Source organism: Cydia pomonella, chromosome 15, assembly GCF_033807575.1.
Source record: "Cydia pomonella isolate Wapato2018A chromosome 15, ilCydPomo1, whole genome shotgun sequence".
Lineage (NCBI taxonomy): Eukaryota > Metazoa > Arthropoda > Insecta > Lepidoptera > Tortricidae > Cydia > Cydia pomonella.
Window position 1 is genome coordinate 18,883,269 of NC_084717.1, and position 11,781 is coordinate 18,895,049.

The 11,781-nt window shown below is 39.1% G+C and overlaps 1 protein-coding gene across 6 annotated transcripts; it reads left to right on the forward strand.

Moving 5' to 3' along the window:
- The first annotated feature begins 2,942 nt into the window (after positions 1-2,942).
- Positions 2,943-11,240, forward strand: LOC133526032 (uncharacterized). Of its 6 annotated transcripts, none has more exons than XM_061862507.1 (5): positions 2,943-3,213; positions 3,667-3,874; positions 4,884-5,063; positions 8,475-8,604; positions 10,063-11,240. In XM_061862507.1, the coding sequence occupies exons 2-5, from the start codon at positions 3,770-3,772 to the stop codon at positions 10,167-10,169; spliced, it is 522 nt and encodes a 173-aa protein (XP_061718491.1). In that variant the 5' UTR covers positions 2,943-3,213; positions 3,667-3,769; the 3' UTR covers positions 10,170-11,240. The 6 variants fall into 6 exon arrangements, with proteins under 6 accessions (XP_061718491.1, XP_061718492.1, XP_061718494.1 ...); XM_061862508.1 differs by having other exon boundaries at positions 2,943-3,198; XM_061862510.1 differs by having other exon boundaries at positions 2,943-3,177.
- The last annotated feature ends 541 nt before the right edge of the window (positions 11,241-11,781 follow it).

The window sequence follows — 11,781 nt, forward strand, 5'->3', positions numbered from 1 at the left end:
TGATAAAGTGAATATATTCGGAGATAATCGCTCCGAAAGAAAAAAAATGAGTCCCCCCCTCTAACTTTTGAACCATAGGTCCAAAAAATATGAAAAATATCGTGGAAGTAGAGCTAAAGAAAGACATTAAATTAAAACTATAGCGGACATGATCAGTTTAGCTGTTTTTGAGTTATCGCAAAAAGTTTTCCCTTCATAGTCAAAAGACTTACTTTAATAGGTACTGATTATGCAAATTTGCCTATTTGTTTAACTCGGGTGAAAGGTACCGTTTCATCCCTTGGTTAACAATTTACTATAGGTACTTTAAGCTCCAGTTTAGCTTATTGTGACGGAAGAGTAACTACGGAACCCTACACTGAGCGTGGCCCGACATGCTCTTGGCCGGTTTTTATTTTAATTCAATTAGTGGCATTAGGGCCATGTTTAATAATGGTGAGGTAATTTAAAAAAGCGCCTGGGCTATTCTATGAAATTTACGCTAACGACTTCCTGCATATGAAGCCGATAGTCTTGGGTTCAAATCCCGGTAAGGTCATCTATTTGTGTGATGTGTGTGATATATTATATATATCGTTGTCTGAGTACCCACAACACAAGCCTTCTTGAACTTATCGTTGGACTTGGTCAATCTTTTTAAGAATGTCCTATAATCTTTATTTATTTAATATTTAAAATGTACACTATTTTTAGTCTTATAGGTACCAATTTTATTAACTAACTATGTATATTTCTATATATCTGGCGTCGATTGATACTCACCATAAAAGTTCACTTTTATAAGTGTAGCTGTCAGTTACTCTTTTTTTTGGAAATGTAGCAAATTCATTTATTTAAAAATCGTACGGGGCAAATTTCTTCTATAAAAAAAAATAAGTCAAAAAAAAGAGACTCGAAGGAACTGTCATGAGGACCATCTTCCGACGCGAGAAGATAATAATGAGAAGGACTACAGTATACTCCTAATAATAGGATAAAGGGGATAATACTGCGGCAAACAAGCATACGGCCCGTAACCGTAGCCTATGGACGCCTGCATCTCCAGAGATGTGACATGTGCGTTGCCGACCTTTTAGAAACCTGTACACTCCTTTTTTGAAGAACCCCATACTGTAGACCCTCGGGAAAACCTCGGAAGGGGGCTCATTCCACAGCCGGGGCGTCCGCGGGAGGAAAGTCCTCTTAAACCGCACAGTACGCGACCATTTAGGTTCTAGGGTGTGAGGATGAATACCCTGCCGATGGCGAGCGGTGCGGTGATAGAAAGTGGCCGTTGGCATCATGTCAAACAATTTTTCAGTTTGAAAGATAAGTACTGTATTTTCAAACCAGGAAACTTTAGCATTGTATTGCAATTTTAAGTAAGTACTTACAGCCTTAAATGTGTGTCAATATCCCGCTTTTCGACCTTAACGGCTCCTTGAATAGATAACATATCGCCCGGCGATCAACTCCCACCTCCCTACTTAGCTAATCTGAAGTCTAGATTTCTAAGGTCTAGGGCAATCATCTCGCCTGGCCGCTAATAGATATCATCCTTCTTATGTATTAACGCAGGAATACGTCTGAGTGGTGTGAGTCACACAGTTATATTTCGTCTTGGAGGATAGCCACGTATAATGTGTAAATGTGAGGACTATATAAAATAGTTGTATTGTTATGAGGATGATCCGTAGACGAACTAAAGTCACCGACATAGCCCACAGGATTAGCAAGCTGAAGTGGCAATGGGCAGGCCACATTGCACGCAGAGAAGATGGCCGATGGGGTCTAAAAGTGCTCGAGTGGAGACCACGGACTAGCAAGCGCAGCGTAGGACGACCACCCACAAGATGGACAGACGACCTTATTAAGGTCGACGTAAGACGCTGGATGTGAGTCGCTTCCAACCGGTACATGTGGAGGTCCAAGGGGTGGCCTATGTTCAGTAGTGGACGTCTTATAGCCGAGATGATGATGATGTGTATTGTTCTGCTGCAAATTAAGGATTTATAAAAAAAAACTCCCAGCGATACACGTAAACCACTTTGAAATGCAGGGACTAATTTTAAATTTTAGTTTTTAAGCTACAGTACAAGGTGCCCGTGAGCATTGCGAGACATTTTAACTAAACATTCCTGGTAATATTTAGAAACTAAAGCGTCATATAAAATTTTCTGGATTAGGCCTAGTTTCAGAGATAATTAAATGTTTCTCGAAATCATTCTTTCGCCATAAGTCGGTACAAAACACATTTTTGACTGCGGTATTGCCACTTTGAGGTCTAGTCTGGACATACCTATTGATTGTCATCGAAAAATTAAAAAAATGTATTCGAGAGGCTACCCCCAAATAAAAAAAACTTTGTAGTTAATTTTAGGTTGTGTTTATCAATAAAAATTACGTTTTATGTACAGGAGTGTTCAAAAAAGGGGGATTTTTTTTTTTTTTGTCGAAGTTCACAAAAAGTCATGTTACATTTTTTGCTTCTGTTGTCATCAGGAATGCACCGTTAAAATCTCTCGCAATGCTCACGGGCACCTTGTATATTGTTATGCGGGATTTTTGATTGTAGATAAACAATAATTCGTAATAATCTAACTTATAAAGGAATAATTTAATAAACTAATGAATAAAGACTAATTTGATGGCCGTTTTTAAACTATCAAAGTAACCCTAAAATCTTTTTCATGCAACTCTTTTTCGATGTTTTAAAGCATTGAAGAAAAAGCTGTAATTTAGCTACTCGCATGATAAGGCACTCTAATACATATGACGACAATAGGCGTTCTCGGTGTATAGAACAATCCCAAACTTAAATTTCAAATCCCTTGTCCCTATTTGCTCAAATCAGGCTCCAACCAGTTCAAAATTGTCCTGATTTAAATTCAAAATCATGGTACCTTTAGAGGAAACATCCTATTATACACGGGATGCCCACAATGACATACGACTGCCATCTTCGCAGTCTGTCGCGAGACGCCTAAGTGGTTAGTGATTACACAAAACGAAATCTAGATGTTAGACAATATTATACAGACTTTGTCTCACGTAGTGATTAAAAAAAATAAACAAAATAGACTAATTTTCAGTTCGAAGTAGTTATTTTCAATACACTAGCTCGTAAAAGTTTTATCTTGGAATTCATGTTGAATTGATGAGTGATGAATGTTGTATTTTATCGTCAAGTGCGGCAAAGTAATTTGATGCACCTTTTAAGTCGGTTCCTTGCTGGTAGAATTGATATTTTAATGATGTTTTGAATGATTTCAATACTCGTATTTAGTAATGTTAATTCTGAATTGTAGGATTTTACAGTTAGTATTTTCCTAGCGCTAGTATGGTGAACATTTTTGTGTTTCACGCGGTGGCAAGTTTGTTTAACCCTCATACCTTAAACCCAAGTAACGCTCAAGAATCCAGTTTTCAAACCACACACATTTTGGCATCTTTTGCTTCAATTATCAGTTAAAGCACAAGGGGTTAACCTTTTGAATGCTTTTTGTCATAAACACAAACATCACTTAAACGCCAAGCTCCCGGACGCAAAAGAGAAATGTAAACCTTGTAAGTGTGAAGGTTACTTTGACAACGTCTGCCATAACACCTATAGTTGTTCTTGGCGCTGTGGGCGCGACGACTTTAGGTGTTCTTGGCGTTCAAAAGGTTAAACAACCACTTTGATAGGGTTGGAACAGGGCCCAGAGCTTTATACGTGAGTTACAAGTAAATCGAAGAGGCCGCTGACTTATGTCAGGATTATAATCCCGGCTGCGGTGTGGTCTACGAAATGAAATGGTGCCAATCGACGTGTCCAACGATCCCTATAGTTAGGAAGTGTTGCTTCTTTGTGCCCATACGGAAAGGAGTTATTATATTCGGATATGTCAATTTGGTAAGTAACTTAAGACTATCAAGGGTCTGTAAATTACGGCCCGCGAGGCGTTAAGATGACTCACACTAGAAGAGGTCCGGGACCAGGTGTTCGACACTTCGTTTTGTATAGAATAGGAAGCATCACAAGATCACTGAGGCTCGGAAGTGGCATTCTGTGGAAAACAAAGTGTCGGATGCCTGTGTGAAGTTCTACAATGTGTCGTTGTTTAAGACGGCTACAGATTTGTCTGTCGTGTTTTGTTGTGTTGGGTCGTGAAGTATCAGAACGGCAATAGGTTTAATACATTTAATATGGTTGCTTTCACATTTGTCTGACGTGTCGTGATGCATGCGTCAGACAAATATGCACGGAACCATATTAAATGTATGAAACCGATTGCCGCTCTGATGCGTCACGACGACACAACACAACATGACCACACATGACAGACAAATGTAAATAGAAAAGAGAGAGAGAAGGCCTTGCCAAGTTTCTCAGGTCAAGTCAAAATGTTTAGAGATTCCAATTTTAAAGTTAATTAAAGTTTTCAAGATCCATACCAACATATTTTTTGGAGAATAACATTTTTATAATATGTTTCTCGACCAGCTACAAGCTGCCTGTCTGCAGCTGGGAGCTGTCTATGCATTTACACAACAAATAAAGATATAAGCAGAAATGAATACCGAAAAAATATCCCTAACTAGCTACAAATAGCTGTGACCTAAAACGTGTGAGCATAGTAAGTGCTTCAGAAGGGCACGCAATCTGTAGAGGCAAAGAGAATTTGAAATAGAGGTCGGTTGTTAAAGTAAACTTTATAGCCACAGTAAATTTACTGCCATTTTTGGACACATGATTAACACTTTTAAAATGCCATTTGACTTTGATCCTTATTATTTCACTGATATATATGTGTTAAATTTGTTAATATCAAAAAGTGGCGCCATCTACTAGAGCAGAGACTAAAGGTTATGGCACCATCGCTCGAAAAGATGCCGATAATTATTCTTAAAACCTTTTTCAGGTGCTCACCCTTCTCGTCTTCCCATTTTTCGTCTTCATGCTGGTTGAGGAGGCGACCAAAGATGATGACGGCCAGGAACTGCCTCCGCGGATGGACCCCATAGTGCATATACCACTGACCCTCGCGTTTCTACTCACTGACGTTGTTATGTACATCGTTCTCCTTATAGGAGCCCACAAAGTAATGTCTTATGTATCTTGCTTTGCTTGTTAGTAATTTATTAGTAATTTAGATCATATCTTGGAAGTTAAATTAGACTTAAGGTTTGACCCTTTCCACCATGAAGTCTTCATGTCTGTGTAAGCCAGAAAAGATGACGACGGCGAGGAATAACTGCCTCCATGCATGGGCCCGATAGTTCATTTACCATTGACTCTTGCCTTCCTGCTTACTAATGTTGTCATGTACAGTCAAGGTATTAAATATAGATACGGACAAAGTGCCAAAAATATGTATACACGACCTTATTGCCTATATATTAAGGTAGTGTGTACATATTTTTGTCACTTTGACCGTATCCATATTTAATACCTTGACTGTACAATCAATTGATTTATTTTCTGACACATTTCGTACCTTGTCACAGTGACAAACAACATGAAAGTCGCTAGCGAAAATCTTTAGAGACCTCCTCATACTATTGTCATTGTGACAAGGTACGAAATGGGTCACAAATTAAATCTTTTGACTGTACATAGTGCCACATATATTGGAGCTCATAACTCCCTTAAGGCAGTGTTTTTTTAACTTGCCTTGTAAGTATGTATGTTAATTTAGATCACATCTTGGAAGCTAAATTATACTTCCTTGAAACATGTTAGACCCTTTCTGCCATGAAGTCTTCATGGATGTTGAATAAGACAGTGACTTGAATGACGACGCAGAGGCACTTCATCTACGCATGTACCGCCATAGTGCTTATAGTACTGACCCTCGCCTTCCTGCTTATCTATATGCATCGTGCTACTTATTGGAGCCCATGTATCACTTTTCGATTAAGTTGATCAGGAGTAGGACTTATTCTTGCACTAATCTCCCTTCGAATGTATTGTCAGACCTGTCAGATCTTAGAACTGGACGAGATGATACCTGACCACTTGCGTCGATCAAAGCTCACCAGGAAGCTAGAAGTCCGGTTTACAACATAATGCCACAAATTGGACAGACACTATTTTTAACTAAAGCAATGCAGCTATTTAACATTGTAACTGTTCCTTAGTATTTCCAGAAAATACCCTCACGTCTACCCAACTCATAACGAAATGAGTCATCAGTCATCAATAGGCAAGTTCACGGTATAATCTCTTAGTTTTATCTTACGCCAATTTGGTAAAGTAGAATGAGAAAACTTTTACTTGTGCCTATTTCAATAGACGCTTAGCACAAAGATTTACTTACGTTGACCCGTCTGCCTCCATCTCTATCGCACGCGCATGATTATAATTATGTTCAAATTCTTTGTCCTTACAATCTTCATCTTCTTCAACCTAGCGTTTTCCCGGCCTAGCGCCTAGCCTAGCGGCGGAGTTGTCCTTACAATATTGATAAAATTAAATAAATAAAAATAAATAAATATTGGACATTCTTACACAAAATGACTAAGCCCCACAGTAAGCTCAAGAAGTCTTGTGGTGTACTAAATACTTATATACATAGAAAACACCCATGACTCGTTAACAAATATCCCTGCTCATCATAAGAACAAATAGCCTTACCGGGATTCAAACCCAGGACCATCAGCTTGATAGGCACAGTCATTACCCACTAGGCCAGACCGGTCGTCAAAAATTAAAAAATAGCGTAAAGACAGCGATTTCTGATAACCCATAGTAATAAGATCATGACTAAAATAATCCAACGGATCTACTTGTCTCACTTGCTCGCTGATTGCCACTGACGGTCGCATCCTGGAGATATTAAGACCTTTAAGAGACTCTGTTAAATGATTTTGTGCTATGTATAATCGTATCTAGAGATGCACAGTAAAGTGAAGTCTGTGGAATCACGGGATATTTAATTTAATTTAATTTTCATTAGAACTTTTCAGATGAGAATATATCAGATGAGGTCATAATAAGCTGAGTAGGTGAAAGATTTGACGTGGGGTACGTAGCCGCAGTTGCGGTCCTAATTAATGTACACCAAACACGCAAAAATCACCATGCTACGTGCAGTCGGTCATGTCACCATTATACAATGAAAATTGACAATAACACAAACGCATTCAGGCTGCTGCAGTAGTGTCGGTGCAGTAGTGCAGCTGCGGGCGGAAACACGTTCAAATCATCATATTACGTACAGTCGGTATCGTCATTCATTTTACTATGGAAGTTGACAATAATACCGGCGCGTTCAGGCCGCTGCAGTAGTGTCGGAGCAGTAGTGCAGCTGCACAAATACATGTATACATGGGATTTTTTATCGATTTTATAAGTTGGTCCTACAGGAACAGCTTGATTCAGATCATGACCCCGTAATCACCAAGTTTACCTATTTTTTAAGTAAAAAGTGCACGTTCTTCCAAAAACATCCATTCATATTTCATCTTCATCTACACGACTTAGATAGTTGGCAGTCCTCAACTGTGCGTTTCTCCAGAAACTAAACTGTGGATTAATGATTAAACTGTCGCCTGCGGTATTTCCGGACCGGTACGACCTTCCAACCTTCAGGAAAAGAGCTTACTCCCATCGTAAATGCCGGCAACGTGCATACAACCCTCTGTAGCCTTACCAAGACTGCCTTAGCAGTGCAAGCTGACATATTAGCTAACGTGTGCATAGCATACTTTCTCTTTCTATACATTTCGCTCGCACCAATATGCGAGTATGAGCGAGATGCATAAAAAGTAAGTTAAGCAAACGTTAGCGAATATGTCAGTGACAAACTGGTGGTAGCCGTACTGGTGTTGCGAGTATCCATGGTCGACGCTAATCGCTAACCAACAGGCAATTTGACTCCTATAGGAGAGACTGGCGAGACTTGATTGATCCTACGGGAGACATTGTTCCCTAAATTATAAAATAAGTTTTTGGCAAAAATTTCATTTCTGTTAAAAGATTTTATCGCTGCCTGTACTTTTCTTTCCACAGGCAACTAATACTCATCGAGCTAATTCTAAAAACCCCAAACACAATTAGGTTGCGTTGTTTTTATCACAGAGTTCCTATGTTCACCTCTTGTCTCCATCATCAGATCAGCTCGATGGTACCATAATATTGCATTGTCACCCGACTTACATATGCTTGCAAAATTTCATCTCAATCGAAAACCGGGAAGTGGATCAAATTTAACTTGCAAGATTTGATTACAGACCGACAGACAACGGACAGGTGAAACTAATTAAAAGCTTATAATTAAATTAAATTTAAAAGAAATCTATAATAGCAATTCTAACTCTAATTTCGTTGTCAAAATCAGAACATTAAAGTGATTGGTTCCTTTTAGGACAGTTATTTTTCATTCATTGGCAATTAATTATTGTTTTATAATTTAGGTGACCAAGTCTCCCCTAGAACCAAGTCTCCCCAGTCACCTAATAAAAAAAATCTATTTTATTTTGTTGTCTCATGAATGATTTTCATATTCCAGAGAAAACAGAGCTTACTGAAGAGCTACCTGTACTTCGGCCTCGTGTTCCAAGTGCTGACTTTCTGCGTGGACATGGTGTTCCTCGATATGGAAGAGTATCTCGAGAACGCCGTGTACTTCTTCTTTTTAGGTATTTGTTTGTATGTATACGACTAATGCCTACGCCAATTCTTAGGATTAGTTGGGAACCCCAGGCTCTCATGAGCCGTGGCAAAAAGCCGGGACAAGGAGAGCAAGATGGCGTTATTTTTTTAATATTATGTAAAATCTTTCTCTACTAATATTTTAAATGCAAAAGTAACTATGTTTGTCTGTTACCTCACTACGCTTATACTGTTCAACTGATTTAGATTAAATCTGGTATGGAGATAGTTGGAGACCCTGGGAAGGACACTAAGCCTTCGTGTGTCAGTTCCCATTTTGCACATGTCTGGACGTATGCCGTTCTCTCGCTGCTGTCGGGAAGGAAAATTGGCTTGTCCACCGGTGTCCCGCTGCGGGACAATAATATATGTAGGTCTCTCTCTTGACGGAAAGTTGAGTGCTAAAAAAAAAAACAAAATAGCCACAACCGAATACAGAATCTCCTCAAAAGTGAGTTTTTATCAAACATCATCAGCATTCCATGCAGACGAAGTCACGGGCATAAGCTAATGATGACAACATAACTATGTACTAAATTGATAAACTAATATTTTTATAAAAGTTTTCTTCTAAACTAAAAATCACGTCAATTTTTAACCCAATTCTTTAAATCAAGTGCCCTAAAGACTGCTATCGAAATGCTAAAAAACAAGGGGACTTAGCAATTATAAAAATCGTTTACGCTGTTGCAAATGAGAGGCCAGAAAAAACAAGCGCCTATGAAAATATACTAGCAAAGTTTGTGATTGAATTTTGTTGTATCAAGTAATATGTCAAGCAACATGTATTAAATAGTAGCAAAGAGAATTTGAAATAGAGGTAGGTTATCAAAGTAAACTTTGTAGGTACAGTAAATTTACTGCCATCTTTCGACACATGATTACAACTTTTAGAACGCCATTTGACTTTGATCCTTATTATTTCACTAATAAGTGTTAAATTTGTTTTAAAACAAAAAGTGACGCCATCTAATAAAGCATAAGCCAAAGGTTATGGCGCCATCGCTCGAAAAGATGCCGCCATACCTTACCACATACACATCAAAACAAGAAATTATGGTAACATGGACACTTTACGCTTGCGGGCTGTGAATTTTAAACAATCAGTACCCCTAGTGTAAATAAATTCTATTTCCAAACGTGACGTACGCGTTTGCGTTTAGTCTCATTTTGTATTGGATTTCGAAAGAGCGCGCCAAGCGGGACGTTTTGGAACCTCAAAATCCTATACAAAATGAGACTTAACGCAAACGCGTTCGTCACGTTATGATGTCGATCAAAGTTACACTAGGGGTACTGGCCCCCAAAAAAGGAACGATTAGGTGATCGTGGCCCTTAGATTTTCTGTGTCCTTGAGTCCAAAAATGAGACCCCTGTTTTACTTCAAAAACTAGAGCGGCTTCTTTGCTGTTCCACTTTAAAACAGAAATCCACGTTCATTCCAGGTCTGAACGTGTACCTGCTTTTCTTAGTCTACAACACAGTACGAGTCATCGAAGAGAGTGCAGTCCAATATGTGGCGCATCGGGATCTGAGGCATCTCATCATGTGACGTCACTACTTTCCACTGATCTCAACTACAAAGTGGAGCATGAGGCCGCGTTCCCATTATGTCGTAACGACAGTAATCGTAACTTTTTTGACGACCGGTCTGGCCTAGTGGGTAGTGACCCTGCCTATGAAGCTGATGGTCCCGGGTTCAAATCCTGGTAAGGGCATTTATTCGTGTGATGAGCATGGATATTTGTTCTGAGTCATGGGTGTTTTCTATGTATTTAAGTATGTATACATATTTATATATTATATATATCGTTGTCTAAGTACCCTCAACACAAGCCTTATTGAGCTTACTGTGGGACTTAGTCAATTTGTGTAATAAGGTCCCATAAAAAAAAAAACTGTCCTATATGTGAATACCTCCATTTAAATACAGGCCACGACGCACAGATCTGTCGTTACGGCTTAATGGGCCTAATCGTAAGATAACTCGTGGTTACAATCACAATTCATAGGCGCTCCTAAGGTACAGTCACGTCTGAAAACATCGACACGATAAGTGCCAAAAATATGTATACACGACTTTATGGACCATGTATTAGGGTAGTGTATACATATTTCTGGCACTTTGTTCGTATCGATATTTTCAGACGTGGCCGTACTATAAATAATATTATATGCCTGGGAGTCCGAGCGCTTTTTACAAGCTTTAACTTGACATGTTCGTATGTAACTTTTTTTTTTTCAAATCTTGTAAAGCATTTCTCAATCACTTCCTGATATCCGATTAAGCGGAAAATTTGCATTCATATGTAAGTCGGATGACAATGCAATACTATTGTACCATCGAGCTGATCTGATGATGGAGACAGAAGCTGGCCATAGGAACGTTGTGATGAAACAACGCAAACTAATTGTGTTTGGGGTTTTTAGAATTGTCTCGATGAGTATTAGTGTTATTATTGCCTGTGGGAAGAAAATTACAGTCAGCGATAAACGTTTGTACGAAAAATATTTTTTTTCACAAACTTATTCAGTTGCGTCCAAGTTAACGACCTATAGGTACACAAAAAAGTTTTATTTTGAAAAAAGTTGCCATTAATGAATATATTCTTAATATTTTTAACGGTGTTTTTTTTTTCGTTTTGGATTAAAATTAAGTAACAAACATCATCTATTTACCCATCAAAGCGTTAGCTATTCACATCTCACTCTGACGTATTAGGGCGTCCGCTAGCTGGCGCGGGTTCACGGAGCGTACGCACGCACGCAGATGGCATTGTCGGCGAAGTGCGTCGCAGGCGTTCGCGGCCTCCTAGGGGGCGTCCACAAATTACGTACCTAACGCAAATTGGAGGGTGGGGGGGGGGGTCAGGCCAAGCGTTACGGTCCTGGTACGTTGGGGAGGGGGGGTGGGGTCAAGGTTTGCGTTACGTCACGCACGATTTTATAATAATACATAAAAAAATTGTTTTTCACACTTTCTTTTCTGAATATTAACCTAAAGATTTTTACAAAGAACTTGTTACGTAACGGAATTGAAGGGGGGGGTCCCAGATAAGCGTGACGGAAAATTAGGAATATTGCGTTACGTAATTTGTGGACGCCCCCCTAGTGTAAATTAATTCGATAGTGAAACGTGACGTACACAAAAAGTGATAGAAGTG

What these genes read in the sequence shown, in the direction of transcription:
- LOC133526032 (XM_061862506.1), top strand. Translation starts at nt 3,770, where the DNA reads ATGAAATGGTGCCAATCGACGTGTCCAACGATCCCTATAGTTAGGAAG. An exon ending in TATTCGGATATGTCAATTTG is followed by an intron (nt 3,875 to 4,883) that starts GTAAGTAACTTA and finishes AACCTTTTTCAG; the next exon opens with GTGCTCACCCTTCTCGTCTT. An exon ending in TCCTTATAGGAGCCCACAAA is followed by an intron (nt 5,064 to 8,474) that starts GTAATGTCTTAT and finishes TTCATATTCCAG; the next exon opens with AGAAAACAGAGCTTACTGAA.